Raw genomic sequence first — 22,738 nt, 5'->3', positions numbered from 1 at the left:
GTCTCGTTTGAAATCATCTTTTCGAAAGTTGTATGGTCGATACAACGACCTTGTCAGCAAATACAATCTTCCACTGGGTCGCATGTTGTCGCATATGACAAAGAGGACACGGCGGGTGTGACCGGTCAGCAGAGGATGCTCACTCCTCCTAGGCACCTGATCCTACCTCTATCTATTTGGAGGTCCGTGTTGCTCTGCTTTGAATTTGTATTTCGTTTTATGGATTTTTGAGACTGTTGACGGTTTGTTATTGTCATTTTTTCTTTGAAATGATCAGTCATTTGCCTTAATCATTTTTTTCCTTTTTACATGTTTTACAGTTTTTTAAAGGAAAATCACAACGGACCACAAAGAAAATAAACTAATCAACGAACAGTGTCAATAGCAGAGACTTCTCTCTGAAATGATTATATGTAAATAATACATTTTGGTGATTCGTGCGGGATATGAAGGTAGCAACATTGCAGAAAAAGTACATAACCCAAGTTAGAGAGTTACGTAAATTATTATAAATTAATATAACCCTTAAAAGGTCCAGTTTTTATTATTCGGAAAAAGAGACATGAGACGACACATCCTTTTACCCAACCCGCGGGGTTACTTTTCAAGCAAGCCGACGTCGGAGTGTATTGACTACAAAACTGCCCCAAACTACTTTACGTCCAATTAAAGCGTAACTTCATAGAAAAACGTCGACTCAAATACCAGTTAAGGTCGGTCATCACCGAGTGACCGTTGTCCTCATTTTCATTCCATCAAATTGGATTTATTAACGGTCGTGTGATAATAATTTTAAATCGCTTTGCCTGTTGGATGACAGACATTAAGCATACGCACGATGTTTGCGATGTGTATTTTATTTATGATTCTTAAGAGAAAACATTCACAGACTTGACCTCCTTTGACAATTCATGTTTATCCTATTACCAATATGTGTACACACGTATTCATTTCATCTATGCTGTGTAATATCTGTGAACTGAACATAATATACATAATAACAAATGCCATTGAAATTGTGTTATCACGAACTTTTACCTATACTTCTATGTAAAATATACCATCTGAAACAATCTCTGATAAACAATAAGACACCTAGCAGATGTAATCAATATTCAAGCATCTGATGATTTATTGCACGTTAGAATACAAGTTAACCAATAAACCTATTCCAATATTAAATTTTTCTGCATCATTTTTCAGCTGAATAGAAATGCACAACAAATCATAAATATGTTGTACTATAAGTTGAAAAAGCATCTTAACTGTTTTGCACACCTGAAATTCGAACTTACTTGGTATACCAATGCAAAACAAGTCCTAAAAAGAAAAAACTCTGTCTACATTTCGTAATATCTCAAATTTACTGATGACTAACAATGTGAGTAATGCATTTGAAGTTCGATGATTTGTTGTTGAAATATAGAATAAACACATTTTAAGATACAAAGTATTTTATTCACATTAATAACAACCATTACGAAACAGATTAACCGTTATGTACTTGCATCAAATACAAGAGTAAAAACATATATAAACGCTATATATATATATATATATATATATATATATATATATATATATATATATATATATATCTATCTATCTATCTATCTATCTATCTATCTTTCTATCTATCTATCTATCTATCAGGCTTGGGGTAATGCTAAATGTAATGGTAATGCATTGCAATGCATTACATGTTTTCAAAGTAATGCTTGTAATGTGTAATGCCACAAAATTAGCATTACAAGTAATGGTAATGTAATTCATTACTTTCCAAAATCTAGTGTAATGCTGGCATTACATGGCATTACTTTGCATTACTATGCTTATCTATGCATGTTCACTTTAAAATATGTGATAAATAAATGATTAGCTGAAATTGTATTTGATTAAAATTATTTTAAAGAAGAAAAAAATAATTCTTGAGATAAAAATGTTTTTATTTGTTGTATTATAAAAAAAAAAATTTAAATAAAGTTAATTTTTAAATTCTTAATATTACTAGATAATTATAACAACACAATTCCATAGCATTTTTAATAGTGTTGTTATTAAGAGTTTAAAATCATTTAATTTACTCTAATTAGTTTTCACTTCATTAAAGAATGTGTCAACAACACACACTATGCCCCCAGGATACTCTAAGTATCAAAACAATCTATTGTTATAAGAAGCGCTACACCCCAATCCCCTTCCGTTGGCTATGTCCCAGTAAAATAGAGGACAGACGTGCACCTTTAATTTAAAAACAAAATGAATGCACTGTTCATCCATGATGAAAATCAAAATCACTTCCAAAATTATAATATATAAATTATTATTATAACCCATTTGAAAATAATTTCTCTCTCTCTCTCTCTCTCTCTCTCTCTCTCTCTCTCTCTCTCTCTCTCTCTCTCTCTGTGTGTTGTATATTAAGAACATTAGTTAGCACCGATAGAAAATACAAGATTCATGTAATTTTCTATTATTGCACTTAATATATCCTAAGATAAAGATTGCCCCAAAAAATCTTTTAGTCCCAGCTCCCACTGCTCCTGTAGAACGTTTATTTAGTATACATGTAGCTGGGCTTTGAAACTTTGATGATCATAAAGTGCAACAGCAATCTTTTGCCTTAAAGTGTCCTCAGTAAAAAGAAATCTGATTAAAAAAATATTAAGAATATTACTGGGAAAACCCTCTGTTTATAAATTAATACAATTAAGTGTCCAAAATAATGATTGTTTGTGTAATCTGGGGAAACACCTCTGTTTAGCTTTTAATAACCGCAACGTTATTCCATAATTTGTTTTTTGTTATGCATGTTCTTCTGTGTCTCTTTTTATATTTGACATTATACCATGTCAAATGTCTATAAATATCTATTTACTTTTGTAAGATGTTGTTCATAATACCACAAGATGATTATATATTGAGCAAATAAAGAATGAATCTTGTATAGTCATTGAATTTGAACCTAATACTGAACATGAACCTGTAGATATGTTAAAGAGTGTTTTATATATGAAACATTTACAAAAACTCTTATTTAGCTTTACTTTTTTAAAACAAAGTAATGGTAATGGTAATGCATTACTTTACTCAAGTAATGGTAATGTAATGCATTACTTCAATAAAATCAAGTAATGGTAATGGTAATTTAATGCCCAAATTCATGAAGTAATGGTAATGTAATGCATTACTTTACAATGTAATTCGCCCCAAGCCTGATATATATATATATATATATATATATATATATATATATATATATATATATATATATATATATATCCTAAAGTAATATTTAGAAATCATAGAATCAATATTAGAAAACCTTGTTAGAGTATATTAGTTCAGATTATTGTCGTAATTCTTTAATGTATATTTCTGTTTGGTACGTATGTAACATTCTATTTTCGCATCATCTTTAACACACATTAAAAGATATGGTTAATTTTAGATGCATAGATTGATAAAACAATAGTGTAAAAAAAAATACATTGCAACAATAATATAATGACAAAAAGGCCCACACGTTAAAATAATCATTTAATATTATCTGGAGGAAGATATCTCTACTTCGTAATATATTTTTTGAGGAAGATTTATTTTCAGAAATATATATTAGAAACGCGAATAATTTAATTTGCTTTAATCATACTCTTATTATTAACTTTTCCATCAAATGAGGTATAAATCATTATCTTTTTTTCATTATATAGTAAGTTATGATAAATATTATATCGTTGTTATAAGTTTATTTTGTATATAATAATGGAAATTTTGTCATTTATCAAATTAGTACAAACTTGAATCATTGTCGTCCATTAAATAAGAAAAAAAATGTTGGATTACTTTATGTTTCTAATACAATTTGTAGAGAAACCTTTCATATAAAACCTAATAATTTATATAATCGTATTACAGTAACTGTAAAACGAGAAAATATGGCGCACTACAAATTTTAGCGTCTTTGGCGCAACTGCCTCTGAGCGCTAAAATCAATAGTGCGCCAACGATTCTCCATATGTATTAAATTTTCTTCAAGTTGCAGAACAATAACGTCAGTCCATTTTTAAGGCTATATAGAAGTGTTCATTTAAATATCAGATGCTGTCGGTTCTGTTTGTTTAAACAATTACACAGGTAAACGATATGGGTTATCGGGTATAAGTGCCTAAACATGGATGAATTAATTCAGTTTTATTTGCTTTTTAATATCTCTCATTTGCACCTTGAAAATTGGGCTTCTCTCCATGCCCCTTCCATTTAGCGCCTCGAGGTGGAAATGTGATTAAGCGTGGCGATCGTTAACGCTGACAATACATGATTAATCATAATTTCTTTTATCTCTGATTAGTGGATATAAAGACAACAAGACGATACCTATTTTTTTGGGTTTTTTTTAAACGTAAAATTACTGTGAAAAAGATTTTCTAATGGTGATCGAAACTCATGGTAAATGTAGCTTTTATTTTCGGGACCCTTCTAGTGTTATCCAAGTCGACACGTTAAATTCAAAGTCCGATAACTCAAACCAACAAAAAGTACACATCATTACCAATAAATGAAGTTTTCATATCTATCTACTAACGATTTACACAAAAGTAAGTGTATTGTTCTCAACGACAGTTTACCGTGCATGCGAGATAGAAATCAAAATCAAAATCACAGAACTAAATTTTGGGCGTGATCGTTTATCAAACAACACCATTTTTTGTATTCTTTTTTAAAGAAAAGATGCATGCACTAAAATATAATTGCGCTAATGTACTGGCACTTGCGTTTGCGCTAAAATACGTATGTGCCAAATTTTCTCGTTTTACAGTAGCATGAAAGTTTAAAATACATTTGTAACATACAGATTTATCACAAAATCACAAAAGAATGGTTTTGAAGCAAAATAACTTTTTGATAAATACAGCTCATATTTATCAAACAATTCATGTTAACAGAGATGGTATCAATCAACTTAGTTACCCTGATATGGCATCGAATTTTACAAATAAGTCTCGTTCACATATTTATTGATCATACTCTTGTTTAGATATAAATACTTATGAACGTCTTTTACCCCTTTCATTTTCTTGACTGTTTCTGATTCAGTTTGCCAAACGCACAAATTCTTATTCAAATGAACGAAACGTCTGCAACTTTAAAAAGTTATCAAAATTTAATTTAGGTCATGAAGAGTGTTATTTGGTCAAAACTGCTAACCTCCTTTACAAGATCTTAAAGAGGTAGGTGTGGTATGCTTTGTATTTACTCAAACAACTGTAAAAACAGCTAATTTATTGGTCATCATTAGCTATTTTATTTATTATTTCACAATGATTTATTTTATCCTCTGAAAGGTATTTTACATATAATAAAGTCAAAAAATGGATTTAAAAGACAAATGTAGATAATAAATAATTTTTGTTTCTAAGGATTTTACACTAGGAAAAGCTGACCAATTAATCACCTGCCAAATCATTTTTTATATTCATAGTTTAGCAATGATGTATCAATTAGTAATACAATAGTCCAATCATTTTAGCTTTCAAATTTGGAACAGCTCTGATATCGGAAAACACATCTCTTCTTCGCGATGTGATTATCCCACTCTTACAGTCCAGCATTGACCAACAAGGTCTCCTAAATGTAGAGAACTGAAAACCAGGACAACACTTGTTATCGAGAGGCTTTCTTAACTTATTTCACATTCTCTCAATATATAACTAGCTGGTTTCCATGTTAGTTCTTACGTTTGAATTACCATTCATATAACCAAAATGACTATCAGGAATCGTATGGTAAGAGTCTTGCTCTGTGGGAGTCGTGTGGTAAGAGTCATTCTCTATGGTGGATATGTGGGCCAAGTCAATTCCACTTGTTGGTTCAAGGTATGTGTTATGTTTAGGATTGTCTAGTCCATCACTGTTTCGTTTCCGAACAAAGAAAACTGCGACGGTGATCACAATGGCTATAAGCACACAGACACCCACTGCTACACCGACATAGAGTCCAACATTTCCTTTTGATTGCGGAGATTGCTTGCACTCTGGTCCACAACATTTTGGACTGCAATCTATCAATAAATAGTAATACCTTAGCTTTATACTAAATAAATTGCTTCATATATCATATCTACTTTCAGTTTAAGGCGTTTATTTGTTATGTTTTATCAAGGATATTATCTCTCAACAACCTTATCACTAACTAAATATCATCGACAAAAATACGTTAGCTTAATACCATCTTTGATACACTGCTGAGAAGGGCATATTTCCTTTAGATCACAGAATCCGTTAACAAGATATCCTTCATTACTACTCGTACACCATGAACAGCCTGATGTTCGGAAACACTCCCTAAAAATACATGATGCATGTATAAAAATTGAAAGGACATTGCCTTCTGAACAGTGAAAGCTGAAGAGGGAAAAGGGAAAGTCTTTAATTAACTCACCTCTCTTGTCCATAATTAACATAAAAAAGAGTACAGAATAAAGCTTAATTACCTCTCCGTTTTCCGACAAGAGCAGTCGGTGGGAAAACATGTTGGTAGATTCCTAGTTTTATCCTCTTCCGGTGTACTAACTGACCTCAAGGTCGGTAACTGTGGACTACACGGAACAAAGCCATCCCTGTGAACGTTAACAGAGTTGTGGAGAGTTAAATACTTATTCAATCATTGTCATACAATTATCGCAATGTGTACGAAAATGAGGAAATCGGCATTCTCGGATACCTTAAACATCATGAGAGGTAGAGCAAGAATAATCAAGGAAGAGGAAATTTATATAGAACGATTTTACTAATTTTACAGATATTATGATTTTTAAATGTCTGAATCACGTGAACTTACATTACATGTATCATGGGTGTTCATTTACGATGTAATGATTTCGAAAAAATAATATTCAATATCTTAGAGGATCAAATACTACCTTTAGCAGAAGCTAATCAAAGTACTGAAGAACTGACGAGAGTTGATTTTGTCGATGTTTATTTATTCTAAAATCAATGATATGTTATTTTGCATGACAAGTACATATAGATTCTAATTTTCATTTGAATTACGCACAATTTTATAATATGAATTTTTGGACTTTTTCGACAAGAATGTCGCGAAACCCCCATTTGAATCATGTTAAATAATATTTAAAGATAAAATTAATTCAATCAAACTACATTTATGTATTAGTAATAGAAACATTTCTCGAAAATTGTATGGATCCAAGCAATATTGAACTCTAGTCTCGTTCAACCAAACGCTCGGCTGACACCGTAAATCTCCGAGAAGCTAGAGAGACTTTCTGCTTGTCGGAGATTTACGGAAACAGCCGAGTGTCGAGTTGAACGAGACTATATTGAACTCTGGCGTAGGAATACATACGACTACAAAAAATATCTAAATTATTTGTACCATTTAAAATCTGGCTATTATCAAGGTATTTATAAACAAGTTTCCTTGAAAAATAATGCTTTAGCATACATTACATCGAATTTATCAATTATTTTCAAGAACTAAGTCTTGTCAGCAGCGATGATTTGTGCTGAGGTCCAAACACTGTTTCACTTTCGGTTTGTCTGCGTGACTGCATAGGAGAGTTGATTAAAATCAACTCCCAAAAACAGTATTCATAAGCACTTGGGTCACAAGACAAAATTTTCTCTAATTGTACAGCTGTTATTTACCCGTTATAAGCAACAGGAATGCTCAACAATGTACATATACTTCTTTCTTGTATTAATGTATAAAAGCTTTTTAGAATATTCAAACTGTACAACCATGCGATATAGATGATGTAACTTACATGTCTGTGTATGCATTTTGGCATTCGTCGAAGGATAGATCCTTGTAACAAAGACAACTGCATTGTCCACTCCCACATTTTATTGAGCTAGGTGATGTGAAATACTGTAAAATATATCAACAATAGTATTCTTAGTTCAACGAAATTAACTTGCTAAAATTAACTTATTGGTAGCGTTGACCTGTATTAGGTCAATTTATCTATAACAGTATGCCTGATTACATTTGCAGAAAAAAGCAGAGCGAAGAACCACCAACACAACGGTTAGTACTTATCAATCCAGTTCATACAATGCGATAGGTTAAGAATTGGGTAGCAATGACTCGGCCAACGAAATCACCGGACAAGTTCTGACGTACCTCTGTCGTACAACATCTGTCCTCGTCGTTCAGACGTCTCTGTTTCAGTATAAGGAACACGTTGGAGCCATTCACCGGACGTAGTTGATAACCTTCCAATGAATCGTCTATCCCATTTGAAGATTGAGGTAGCTTCACCTGTCACAATATACTTATTTGGAATCCATTGCTGTGTAGTTTTTTATTAGTAATATATTCTTGATTTGTATGGTTATACTTATAATTAGCACTTTAAGTCACTTGTTTTTGAATTAATTTCTTACATTGTCTGATGTACACCCAAAAATATTTGATTAGTGTTAATTGTTTTCATTGAATAGTGGATACATTGCTTATTCCATGCACCTTATCGGCTGTTCAAATATGAATCTAGAAGTTGATCCTTACCCTATAAGTAAACTGTTCCTTTTTATTCTCGGTGTCTCTACAGGGTTGTGTATACATTATTCCTTTTGAAATCAAAGAGCGGGAAATCCTACCCTCCTGTTTTAAACACAATATCCATAAAGGTTAAGTCAAACAGAGGACACTTTTTATTGGTTAATGGGTTTTGTTTAAATAAGCTAAGCAATAAAATATCACCAAAAGTCTCTTTTACCACTTTTAGATAAAATAGACAAAAACTGCCCTCAATTAAACCAAAAAGATGCTATTATGCCATGAATTTCATTACAATGATTATAAAATAGAGTGTATCCTCTCAATAAAAGGATAAAAGTAGCCAGAGAGATAATGTAATACTTTGTCTTCTAAAGCAATAAAGCTTTATTTTTTAGTATTTAATTTGCTGCAAAAACCTGCTAGTTTGATACTTTTGCATGTAACTTAACTTTTATGATATTTAAGATCTGAAAAACTTTTAATTTTTGTCAGAATGAAAATATCTCTTCTAATAATTCAATTTTGCTTAAATCAAGGCTTCTTAGAGGCTTTCCCCACAAAGATATGGTAATAGAAATTTAAAAACATGATATCGTTGTACTTTTAGATGAAAATAATATATCAAAAAAATCAGCTAAAAATGCAGCTCATATTGCTTTAAAAGAAATACTTTCTATAATCGATTCTTTTAATGAAAAACAAAAAGCCTGCTCCATTTTTTTTTTTATAAATTTCAAACAAAAATCCAAAAGCCGTGTATACAACATATCAATAATAGTGTACTGTCATTAGCATAAACCTTTGATTTTCGTAAATATGCTATCAAAATACTACACATTGAAATATGAGAATTACGTCAATATCAAAGCTTGGTTTTTCGCTATTTTATTTTCACTTACCAAATATGTAATATGAATCTGCCCTTCTAATGGGGATGTTGTTTCTATGAAAAAGGGATGCATTACTAGGAAACCACTGTTGTCGATCAAAATACAGCTAAAGACAAGAGACAAAGAATTTAAATACAGCAAGGAATGACGTTGCCGGATAACATGACATTGCAATAAAAAGTATCCAAAACTATTTGCTCAAAGCTCAAAATGAACTGCATTTTTTGTTTTGAGCGATTTAAGGTAGTACGAAACACCCCTGAAATTATTTAATTGAAATAATTTCTGAAATACACAAAATAATGACTTAATATGATGTAAAAATTAATTTAAGTCCATTATGTTAAGAAAAAAAATATAAATCATACCCATCAATTACTCAAGGCCAAATAAATTTAGGATACAACGTATTTCGAATATTTTGAAACATACATTTGGATGGTGTTCATATGATTGTTGTGCAATTTAGCCTTATATCATTTAAAAATGCGTAACTTGTGTTCTTTTCAAAGTGACGACTGGATTTTGGACACAACCACCGCCAGTATTTAAGCTTTATGTCAAACAAATTTCAAGGTCATATCAAAAGGTCAAAGGTCAACTATGATGACGTCATCTAGGATTTTTATCAATTTATACCTCCGTCAAACATACTTAAACCTTTATTTATTTAAAACCAATGGTAAAATTTTCTTAATTTTTATATATTTTAATTGCAGATTTATGCCAATTATACTGTTAAATTTTATTCAAATTTGAATTATACATTTTCTTTTTAGATACAGTTAAGTGCTGAAAATCTTCGTCTTAAAAGAGTATTCACAAGCACTATTTTTACATTATATTGCATGAGAAATTATCTTAAGTTACCAGTTAGAATTTATTTCAGTATTTTTAAGTAACAAGAAGGTCTCCTGTTTAAATAGCAGCACATATATTATTAATATCTTGAAAAATAACTCAATGGCATAGAAAATTATAACAATGACTAATTTATTTTACACTCCACTGAAAGGAGATTCCATGATAGGTTTGGGATGATGTGGGCAAAAATTGTGAGGTCAGATTTTTTTCAAATTTTACGAATTTAAAGATTTCATTCCAAAGAAAAAAATAAAAAAATTTCAGAAAAATTGAATTATAGGAAAAATTTAGCTTATCTGTTTTGTACTACCTTAATCATAATCTTTTTCCTTATTGTGTATATGTATAAAGCCAAACAAGATTAAAATGCATATTTTTCAAAATCAAAACTAAATATCTTTCATTTTACTGATAAACCAAGTCTAAAATTCATAAATAAGTAAATGATATTTACTTGTATTTGGTCTTGTTCGTACAAATCGGATATATATCTTCTATCATCTGTTTGAAATAATATAACGAAAAGTCGGTACCGATAACAGCTTCTATCTTCTTTCCATTCCATCTGCAACAGACAGTGTACCACTAGTTTTGACTTATAAGAGTCAGATACTGAGTGTAAACTAACACTTTTAATATAAATGTGTATTTTCAATCTCAGTTTCTGCATGAATGATAACATATTTTTACCTTACCCTTGTAATATGGTTTTTGTAAGAGAGATGACCCTTCCTGATCCCCAAGAGTCTTCATACGGAGCTGAAATGACATTAACTGACTTCTGGGAAACGGTTCGATGATACCTAAAATAATGAATTACTAGATATCAAGTACTGAATAAAAGACCTGTTACCTTAAATCATCTTTGTGTAACGTTATTGTTACAATTTAATGCGTACAATTGCCTCATAGCTATATATTTTACCTATATACTACATGTATCTACATGCAAATGCTATACCTTTAAACACTCTTCATAATACACAGATACAATTCCTCATTTGAAAACTCTCCTCTTTGGAAGCTGATATGACAACAAAACCAAAAACACTTTGTTTCAACCCCTTTTCTTACAGATTTACGACAGTAAAAATGTGACATGACAGTAATGATTGAGAAATTTTTAATGAAATATTTGATACTATTTTTTTATGATATAAGAATAAATTACAGTAATAATAAAACGAAGAATATGCTCGAATGATATATTAACCATCCTTAAACATACAAAAGTTTGGCTTTCTTTTGACGTTATGTTAAGAACACTCACCATGGTCTAAGTTTGTAATCATAGTCGTCCGTCAGTCGCACCCCTGGGTACACTCTCATCACGCCGTCTTGAGTCGCGACGTAACGCCACACCAAGTAAGGCGCCTCCTCCCTTGACGTCGTCGTCCAGAATCTTTCCATTGGGTAAGTTAACCGTATAGATTGGATTGCTGATGCCTGTAAAAGTAAATAAGTGTATGAAAGGTATTGTGATAGATTATAGGTATCTGAGTTGATAATCATCCATTTTGCAAAAATATGATCAAAAATTAATTATTTAAATCGGTTCAAACTTTATGTCACAGTATGGTTTTTTTTTCAAATGTTTTCATCTTTGATTAAACTGTTTCTGTAATATGATTGCATTTTCCCTTTTAAATGCCAAGAGTACATCCTCCAGACGATTATTGTAAAGATCTACGATGTTTCTACTAAGTGCCGTTTTCTTGTATCATGTGTTTCTTTCTTACTTTCAGACCTGGGTTAGTAAAGAGATCTCCGGACAAATATTCCTTGTACTGCCGGACTCTAACTTCCGTTTCCGTAATTCCTGTGTACGAGGATGCCTCTTTGAAAGCATCTGGTGTCAATTTTACGGTGGATTTGGCTGTTTGATAAAAATGCATTTATTTAAAAAACCATATTTAGTTACCCTGAAGCGTTTGAACACCAAATATATACATTAAACTTGTTATTTTTCACTTATATACACACCCTGTGTAGCATATCTACTGAAATGTTTACAGAATGGAGCGGGCCACTGGTTTAAATCCCATCGATGGTAAAGAAAGTCGCCATCTAATGGCTGTAGTAAAGCGTCTATTTTTCCGAGATCACTGTTTTGTTCCATCACAATGCAAAGAGAAAGATTGCTCCCTGGGGCTACAATCTGCCAATGCAAGATGAAGCATAACATTAATTATGAAGAGGGAAAGAAAAAAAAGTTGATAAGAGAACAGATATTATGAGTATACTACTTACAGGGGTCCAATATAAATTCGCCGTTATAATCCGCTGTGAGTCGCCATCAAAGTAAGTTTGGCCCCTGGTTTCTATTATTGATTTCTGTAAAGTTCTATTTCCATCCAAACCCCTGTTTAAAAGTTCATCGCTTGTTAAGATTTATTGTGGTAAAAGCAAACTATAAAACATATATATATATATATATATGGGTGTAAAGTTGTAAACGACAGCGAGACGGGTCGTTCTAAAATGTTTGTAGTTTTATCTGCTTAAAAATAAACTTCTGAAATAAAAATCAAATCGTGTATTTTCTCAGTTTTTATGACATAAAACTGCTCAACAATGTATATGTTTTAACCCTCATCAATATACTTTCTTTTTCATTGAGTTGATAACCTCAAACACATCTCCTGATGTCTCGAAATTGTAGATATTGTTGATGTCTTGTTTCTTTCCTGTGACGTCACGAGGATCCGGAAGTCGAGGATGAACCAATGTCCGTTCCTTACCATCCATGATAAATGCATAGGATATTTCATCTTGCTTTAGATACAAAATCTCTGCCACTAATTCACTCACTAAAACATCGGCGCACACAACTCCGGTAAAGGCTGCATTTAACGTCACGGGCAAACAGCCCGTGATGATTGATTCTAAATATCAAACAACCACAATTATACTTTCATAATATTAGGCCATGACTTTTAAATTAGTAGTATTTCTTTTTGTAATATTTATTATCTAACTGGCTATACGTATGATTTTTAAAAAAATTCATTCCACAAAAATACTTTTCTCACCGTTGATGAAGAAATCTTTGTAGGGTTGTGTATAGGTTGGAGAGTCTGACAAAGGGACGCTGAAATCATCGTAGAAGGTACCCATTTTCTCTCGAAGGGACGAAGAAGTTAAATTCGAGAAGATCTTTCCTCGCTAAATAGATCAAACATAAGTGTTTCTTTACAGACAGTTTATATTTGCATTCCATAGGCTCCTAATATTAACGTAATTAATGTCAATCTAAAAGTGTATATCATGCAATTAATATATACATGTATACGTTTTCCCGATTACGAAAACGAGCACCCAGCACTAGTGACCGGTCAGCAGTAAATGGATGCTCACTCCTCCATGGCACCAGATCTTACCTCCGTGTTTATTCAACTCGTATTTTTTTTTGGCCTTCGGACTTTTGATTTTGAACACTGTTCATTCACAATAAATTTTCTATTTGAGGTCAATACGATGATTTAACTACCCAAGAAGCATAGTATTCAGGGACCTGAAGGCGAGAGAAATATTGTCTTAGAGGTTAACTAAATCATCGTCTTGATAATAATTGTTTCATCATATGATTCAAGGACAAAAATTGATACAGACATATCAAATTGAGAGTTGTGTATGCACGTTTAATTTTATTGCTAGTGCTCTCGAGCGACTACGTTAGTCTTTTTCACTGGGATACGCATGCTCGACTCCATAGTAGGGGATTCTGGGAATACTGTACTACTGTAGATAAACTGTACCACTACCATCTGAATTTTCTTATTATAAATGTTAAAAAGTAACAATAGCTAAAGGTCTTATAATGCAAAGTTATTTTCAATATTATAATAAATAGCTAGCTTTATCTTAAATTCCTTTAAGCTCGAAAAACAACTTCGGATATGTTTTCCGAGCTTGCCGGAAAGACCCGAGAAGGTACGATTGCGAAAAAAGAGTACCAATAGTTCTTGAAAATGTTCACATCAACATTAAAATTACAGTATATATACATAATGATTAAGGCCCAGTCCACGAGCTATGCCATGCATTGCCGATGTGAAGCCCACTCTAGATTCAAAATTCTAAATTGAGACCCCACTCCAGCATACTACTTGTATATCACTGTACCCGGCTTCCTGCTGTAAATTAATCGATTCAGAAATTTAAACCAATGCTTTAGAAATCTTCCTCTGTGTTGTATGATGGATACAGCGCTAGCTCACCAATCTTTTTAAAAGATAAGCTAGTTTATAAATTACCGGTGCTCATTGAATTTATTTTTAATTTTCATTCAACCAATGTTCACCCCATTCGTCGAGTATGATTGTTTACCACCTATTCAATAACATGTTACCTTTATATATCCGTACGAGTCGCTGTTCAATGTTTGTTCCGCCATATTCTTCAACAAGTTGACATCGTCGGTACTTAAGCCTACAGAAATCATAAGAAAGTAAAACACAGGAAAACAACGTAAAAGATAATTCAAAATCGTTTAATACGTACATTGGCGAATATGCAAGTCAAGGTTTTCAACAAGAAAATGCCAGTAACATTTTGTTTTGGTTTGATTTTAAGCTTGGCAACTAATTAATCAGCAAATTGAAAAAAAACCCATAAAAAGCTAAATAAATGTAAATATCAAAAGGCTAAATAGGGTACAATTAACACACTTTTACACCTTTAATGAGTTAACGCTACTGTAACACTATTTGTTAACTGTAAGATTCATACACTTACGCGTGCCTAAGCCATATGTATTGATCAGAACTCTATTCTGTAGCGCCTGGTTCTCATCTCGTATAACTTCAAGCGGGTTTCCTCCAGAATTTCCTCCGTCAGTCACAAACAGAAGGATCTGATCTAGATATAAATATTTATAATTATGATAATATGAAAGAGATAATACAAAGAAAGAAACATATTATGTTGTCATCATTTTTTGTTATCATATTGTTTTGCTTTATAGTGTTATTATATCAAATACGTTGATAAAATATATAATTTTTTACAAAATATTTAGTTCCATTTAAAATTACCGTTTTTAAGCCTACTAAATAGTACCTCTCGTTAATCCCTCTGTACTTGACTTAAAAAACATGAAAGCTTTACGTAGAGCAGCTGCATAGTTGGCCCCGCCCTCTCCTATCTGGGAGGTAAGGAACTCCCTCATACTCTTTTTTGTGGCACTGGTCACTGGAACAAGTTGATTTTCGTAGCATCCTACCAAGGTTTTTGCAATGTCATTGAAAACAACCAATCCGAACTATAAAAATATACATCTAACTTGTTATAGAATATCACTCCTATTTATCAGTCAGTGTGCAGTAATATAACATAGGGTTAGGGTTGGTGTTTGGCTCTATGTACACAAATATGTTTCAATGTCGGGACGTTACTAGCACAATTTCAGCGAAGGAAACCTTTAGAAGAAACCTTACTTTCTTCTGTCTTACGAGTTCTAAGTAAACAATTACCGCCACTTACTCTATCATTCACGCCCATGGACTCCATTACGGTAAGGGCTGCATGCTTTGCTTCGAAAAGATACTCCCCTCTTATTGAAGCCGACGTCTCCATCACTACTACCACGTCGCGCGGCGTTGAGGTGGTCGTGGATACATAGTAAGGTCTACAAGAAACGGAGTTTAATAAATCACTCGTTTGGACTCAACTGAGCCAACCAATCATATAGAACCTGAGGGCCCTTAATAAAGAAATTGAATTGAATTGAATTGAATATAGAACCGTTAATTAACAATGGTCCGGAATATGTTGCTATTATAGACGTCCTGTGCATTTTCGTTCGTGTTATTTTATATCTAAAATCATTTATTTCACCTTTTAAGCCCCTTTCATCATTGGCGCACGAGCACTTTACAACACTTTGCGATCGGAATTTTCGCATACGTTGCACGAGCTCTCGCATTCGTTGCATGTCACCTAGTTTGTGGTCGCAAGTTTCCCGAGAATAGTGGAAATGCACACTATTCAGACCCCACCGAATGCGATCCAAATTATTGCAATGCAATACATTAACATTAATACGAACGTTTAGTGTACTTGCAAAAGCGATGCACGATTTTAAGGATCGTAAGATAATTTACAGCTGTTTTTGAGACTGTTTGGCGACCATTGGACTGTTGCTCAATGTGTCTCATGTAATCTTGCAACGTTTAACTATCATTGCAAGATTTATCGGTTTCAGTTTCCATGTTTTGCCACTAGTACAGTATATACTGGATACAGGGTTGTTTTCTCCCCGTGACATTTTTGCTTCTACTTACGGTTTTGGCTCGCCTTGAATTCGCTCCAACAAAGTTGTGGCACCAGCATTAGTACCATGAAACGCATAAACGCACTGGCGCACTTTCAATCGTGCAATCATCTATAGTCATTTGTGCGATAATCTCGCATTATATATAACACCCGCTTTTATTGTACAACAATTGCATATAGGTGCAAGATATATCGCAAGATTCAATGCATTTACATCGCAAGTTATACTTGTATGACCTGGGTTGGAGCAATTTACGCTTCGCGGATTATAAAGCGTAAATTGAGTATGACTTGGGTGAACATTGAGTGCATTTCTTAAACATTTAGTAGAATAGTTGATATTTTTGTTTGCATATGATTTACTTTATAATAAGAAACATAGGCGTCGGAACCGGGGGGGGGGGGGGGGGGGGGGGCTAGGTGCCAAGTTATACCTAACCATTAGAAACATAGCATGATAGAGGGTTCAGCCCCCCCCCCCCCCACTTCCTCTCGCACGAAAGATTATTGTTCCTAAATTTACCTTGAAAGATTGAGAAGTTGGATTCAGAAGCATACTAGCCCCCCCCCCCCCCCCCCCCCCCCGCAACGGATTAGGAATTTCATGATTTCGGAGAGAAAAAAAATGGGTAAGTAAGTTTTTTTTTCTTTTGGAAGTATAGGTATACTCCCCCCCCCCCCCCCCCCTCCCCCCACGGATTAGGATTTCCATGATTTTGGGAATTCCTTTTTTCTCAATATTTCCGAGGATTAGTCTAGCCCCCCACTTTCAATTTGCTTCCGACGCCAGTGAGAAATATGTATTATGATTTATCTGTGACGGCAGCTGAATAAGAAGTTGTCAGTTTCGCTTTTTCAAACGTGCTATTGAATCATTTAGTGTACCTGAATCGTGGATCGTACGTATCACAATCTGTGAGTTTGGTGGCTGGGTAATTGATGTAAAGACCAGATTTCAGGCCAATGTACTGGAACTGTAGGTGCTTTACATTCAAGTTCGTCTTCATGGCCTCCAGTACTTTGGTAGACGGGTATCGAATATTGTTACCAATCACGTAGCTCGGTTTACTATAGCAAAAATTTGCTTCTGACACCTGAAATATGGAGGTTTGTGATTAACCGTCAGTAATATACATTAGTCAGGTACACAAAAATTAAGCTTTATAAAAATAAAAGTATTTTAATTAAGAAGTTGGCCCTATTCAATATGGGCCTCTAGCTTTAACATTTTTAACTTCAGTTTCCCACAATACTGCTATGCCTCAAAGTAATTTGTTAACCCTTACTTGAGTTCTGAAGCGGATGTTTTCTTGGTAATTTCCGTCCACACAGCAGTCCTGAGGAGCCTCAATAGACGACAGCTGGTCCTCCTCTACAGCTTCCTTCAGCCTCTTTAAGGCATTGTCCACTTCAATCATTCGTCCCCCGATTTTACCTGCAATCTTAAACAATCCAAATCTTATTAAATAAAGAAAAGATTTGAATGGCAAATTATCATAAAATATGCATCTAAACGTGACTTTACACGTTCAAATTTGATATAATTACTTTTCTGTTTCAAATGACCATATTTAATGTCTGATTTGTATATGTGTCTGTACCTCTCTAACACGATTCTGTCCATCAATATTCGTCTCCCGGTACCTCAGATTGTTGTACTCATTCTGTAGGTACATACCAATAGGCAAATCATTGATTACCATTAAGTATACAAACAAACGGTACATGTACTACATAACTAAAAGATAAAAAACATTTAAATAAAATAAATGAATAAAAAAAGATGAATAAAATGTTAACGTAAGACGTAGCAATTTAAATTAATTTTCTTGTTGATTGCAATGACTTGGTTTATTTGAATTCTCAGCAATATGTGTACCTGCAGAAATGACCACCCCACGGAATCCGCTACCTTATCCAATTCTTTAGCTAAAATTTCGCCTTTGATCTCCTGGGCACTCTGTACAACCACGTGATTCACCACAAACAGACACACAAACAGCACTCTCATCGTCATCACCTTTAAGTTATTAAGATTCTTTAGTTTAATATATTTAATGATGCAGTTTGGTTATGAACGGGTAATTCGCTCGTGAAAGGACGTGTGTACATAAAGCAACGGCTTACGGGCAAGTGATAAATTCATACTGGAGAAATGGGGAGGTTGAATTTAAACTTTGTAGGTTCTTTGAATACCTTATGTCTTTGTTACTGCGTATAATTATATACTCATCCACTCCCAAACAATTTTATCACCTAGTTCTTTCTGATTCCGGAAGTTAACAGATATTGACAACCTTAGTTAATTCAAGTTAGTCACAAGGTGTATTACGAAATAAATTTGTTTTTGTAGATAAAAAAAATTGTAAAACTAGATACAGTAGTAATGCAATCATAATACACAATTCAAAGTAAGGAAAAACCCACACTGGGATTACCCTCGTATTTCAAATATGTGTCACCCTTTAAAAACTTTAAAAGTCACTAAACCGTGTCACCTACATATTCATGTACTCTTTGTATAGCCCTGAATATCAAAATCATAAGGCGAAATATATATGCTTTTTTTCTTTTAATTGTTATATTGGATATCTTGCAAAACTATTGTATGCTGACCTTCAAGAATAGCACTCGACATTTAAAGGGACTTAGACACGATTTGTGCTCAAAATGTTCAGTTTTGGTTTTCCAACTTTAATGTTTAAACTGGTTGATATGGGTATGATTAATGCTTTGTCAAAATTTAAAGTTATTTTGTCAAAGAAATGGTAATTCTATACTTTTTATTATTTGTAAACAAATATAAGACTCGAGTTTTGTTTACGTGACAACGAATTCAAACCTCTGTATCTCTCTTATAACTTAACTACGAACATTCAGTTTTAGTCATCCATTCAAAATGAGCATGTGAACCATTTTATACATAAAAAATCGAAAATAAAATTTTCTAAATTAAAATATTGCTTCGCAGTCGGGATCGACAATGTTTCGGATAGACAATGTTCGGGATCGACAATCTCTTATCCCTCAATTCTTAATGAAGTAACTATATGCACTTTTATTTTCTATATATACACAAAAAATTCCCCTCCATGAAAAGATTACTTTCACATCAAAACTAGATCATGCTCAGTGACACCTGTGTATAAGACACAAATATTGTACCTAAATTCAGTTGACAATGGAAATTTCCCAACGTGAGGTGTTAACGTCAACAACTTTCTTAAATAAGCCACAATTGTTGATATATAGACTGAAATATCTGAGAAAAATATTATTAAACGATTTTATCCACATTTAATGAACTATTTTCGGTGTTGATAACGTACGCTATACCTGTATTAGCATGGATTAACATCCCTTATTTATCGTCCATTGAAGGGTAGAGATCACACATATAAAGAACCGGGAGTGTTTACTCTACGTCACAATATAAACTAAGTTTAAACCTATATATCGATTCAACCATGGAATCATACAAGCAGAACCATTCAATCGATAATATTGTATAGACTTGTATACCTATAAATATTTGTATTTACCGATACGGTGCAGTGCACCTACTGCAGGGGTCAGTTTGGGTATATATATTCTGTGTACGAGTTTACGCAAATTTACTTTATCAATTTTACTTAATTATAACTTTCTACTTTGCTAAAAATAAATTTGCGTTTTAAAATCGCTTATAAATGCTTGTTTATATGTTATATTAAAGTTAGTCCTACTGTACTAAATTTATAACTCCATGTAAATTGTAAATTTGTTCCATGTACCATTTTAATCGGTTTTACAGCCTAAAATGAGCACAATTAAACAAAGTTTTTTTGTTTGTTCATTTTTACATTATTCGCATTAATTATCTAAGTTCAATCGAGACAAACTGTTGAAAAACAAACTTCCTCTATGGAACACTGCTCTCTCTCTCTCTCTCTCTCTCTCTCTCTCTCTCTCTCTCTCTCTCTCCCCGAGATGCTTTTGAATGATTTTTGCTTTTGAATGAATGAATAAATGTAATTGAGAATATAATGTTTCCGTGTTCAGTGAGGTTTATTTCAAATATTCACAACACTTTGCTTTTTTAAATGATTATCTTACAAGCTTACATGCATTTCGCGTTACATGAAATGCGTTTTTAGGAAAACACTAATTATATAATTAATGCTTCTTTCCTTGATCATAGTTACATAAGACGAGTACCGTGTAATTTTTCATCTACAATACAGATGAGTTGATCTCTTGAAACCGGAATTGTTTACTGAAATAATACAAGACAAACCTTCTGTTAGTCGCTGAATGTGTAGAAAGCATTCGTGTTTCCCAGAATTTGATAAACTGGCAAAAGATGAACTAAAATTAGGGGATTCTCCATCACCCATCCCTCTCGACAGATAATTAAAGGTATCCCTCACCGGTCATTCCTTACACTGAATCAGATGAGGGCCAGGCTACATAGAGAGTGAGTCTAGAGGGGTAACCAATAACGAAGTCACTGGCCACCTTAAATTACCCATGCAGTCGTGGAATGTTGACTCGCGGATATAAGGGACCCTGCACATTGAGCGCTGACCTTCGATCTGTAGTAAATATTTTTTTAGCGGAGAAATAAGAAGTATGCATTCTATTTAAAGGCATTTGACCAGTGGGGATTTTTTTTACCTATTAGCGAGCGCAGCGAGGCGGCGCGAAGCGCCGCTCGCGTAGCGAACTCCATAGATAACGTGTACGAATGGAGGAAATTCGAGTTGAAATCTGCACATTGTTCAAACAAATTTTGTGGACCCGCGTGAAATAGTTCTACATATCCCAATGATCCTTTGCGGTACATAGCAACATGGTGGAAGAGGAAGCGTTTCTAAGGAAAATTCCTACCTCTAAATCGAATACATTTATTTCATTTAACAATAAAAAAAATCCTTTAAAACCACTAAAGTAAACAACACATATATGCTTACCTATCAACTTTTGCTGACATATGACGTCATTTCCTTCCCCGAATTTATCCGAGTGCAAAAGAAAGTTAAGTATGACGTCACAGTGATCCCACGCAATACATTTAGAGGTGGATCAAGCATCTTTGCTGGGTGTAATTTGTAGTAAGTACTCAATAAAGGCAACTCTTTGGCTGATTAGTTTTGCTCTGATTTTTTTTTTTTGCTTACTAAATATACATGCGAGTTCCATGCTTAATTTACTGTCATATTGATCTAATCATATATGCATACGTTAGGTAAGTGACAAAAATGTATTTTAAAAAAGTTTGATTATTATTAGAACTACGTGCAGCCACGTCATTTTGTAATAAAAAAAATAAAACAAAAAAGAAAAAAAATAAACAGTTAAAATATCTACATGTATTTGTCAGCTGCATATGTTGCCAAACCTTTAAATAATATTGGATATCACACACTAAAAAAATTGGAGGGTACATGTCTAAAATACAGATATAGCGTACACAGATTTAAAAAAAATTAAAACAGAATTGATGTGTCAGAGGAAAATAATTAAAACACAGATAACAATAAAGAACAAAATGAGAAGTTTACTGAATTTAATATGATCATTATCAAAGAGTAAAGGAATGATAAATCATGATTGTTTTTACATTAAAAAAACCTCAAACAGCTTTGTATTTAAAGCTAAAGTTTCCTGGTTGGGCCAAGTCCATGGGTTGCAGTTTAACAATGATGAGAGTTGTGTAGTTTTTTCTGCGCTCGCCCCAACGGTCACACCGTCAACACATTAAACAAATAACTTGGCTCATTGGGCTAGAGGAAGAATGTTTCTTTTCTTAAAAAGGTATTGTTTTTACAAACAATTTTATTACACTTTCATATTGTATGATTGTCTGCCTTTTTAACATGACAATATTCATAAAATAGTCTTTCACGTTGAAATATACAGTATCAATAATGTCTGTTACATGTAAACAAAAAATAGAAAACATAAGAAAACGATATATAAATATATTCTAATATTTTCAATGAAATAACAATAATAAGCATGCTCCCCTGGATAGTGAGCTGTTTTAAAATAACACTCTTTTAATTTTAAACAGAAGCAATTTAATCAAATAAAGGTTTAGAACATAAGTTTATTCTTGATATCTATCATCAAAACACATATAAGCGGTTTTTTTTATGTATACGGCTGTACACCTACATACGAATGACACAGAA

The 22,738-nt window shown here is 33.0% G+C and overlaps 1 protein-coding gene across 2 annotated transcripts; it reads right to left on the bottom strand.

Moving 5' to 3' along the window:
- Positions 1–4,550: 4,550 nt before the first annotated feature.
- On the bottom strand, positions 4,551–21,432 carry LOC128170187 (VWFA and cache domain-containing protein 1-like). Of its 2 annotated transcripts, none has more exons than XM_052836121.1 (24): positions 20,839–21,432; positions 18,442–18,582; positions 18,164–18,226; positions 17,849–18,004; positions 17,448–17,656; positions 15,771–15,915; positions 15,348–15,549; positions 15,024–15,146; positions 14,638–14,717; positions 13,319–13,451; positions 12,895–13,171; positions 12,537–12,648; positions 12,270–12,444; positions 12,026–12,162; positions 11,557–11,732; positions 10,982–11,089; positions 10,741–10,851; positions 9,432–9,528; positions 8,539–8,634; positions 8,152–8,289; positions 7,793–7,896; positions 6,494–6,619; positions 6,229–6,344; positions 4,551–6,061 (listed from the first exon to the last, which is right to left on the bottom strand). In XM_052836121.1, exons 2-24 carry the CDS (start codon positions 18,577–18,579, stop codon positions 5,712–5,714), a joined length of 3,372 nt encoding a protein of 1,123 aa, XP_052692081.1. In that variant the 5' UTR covers positions 18,580–18,582; positions 20,839–21,432; the 3' UTR covers positions 4,551–5,711. The 2 variants fall into 2 exon arrangements, with proteins under 2 accessions (XP_052692081.1, XP_052692080.1); XM_052836120.1 differs by lacking the exon at positions 20,839–21,432 and adding an exon at positions 19,899–20,117 and having other exon boundaries at positions 4,552–6,061.
- Positions 21,433–22,738: the final 1,306 nt, after the last annotated feature.

This window comes from Crassostrea angulata, chromosome 1 (genome assembly GCF_025612915.1).
Source record: "Crassostrea angulata isolate pt1a10 chromosome 1, ASM2561291v2, whole genome shotgun sequence".
Classification (NCBI taxonomy): Eukaryota; Metazoa; Mollusca; class Bivalvia; order Ostreida; family Ostreidae; genus Magallana; species Magallana angulata.
Note: the sequence above shows the minus strand (reverse complement) of the source record. Positions and strands in the feature narration are given on the sequence as shown.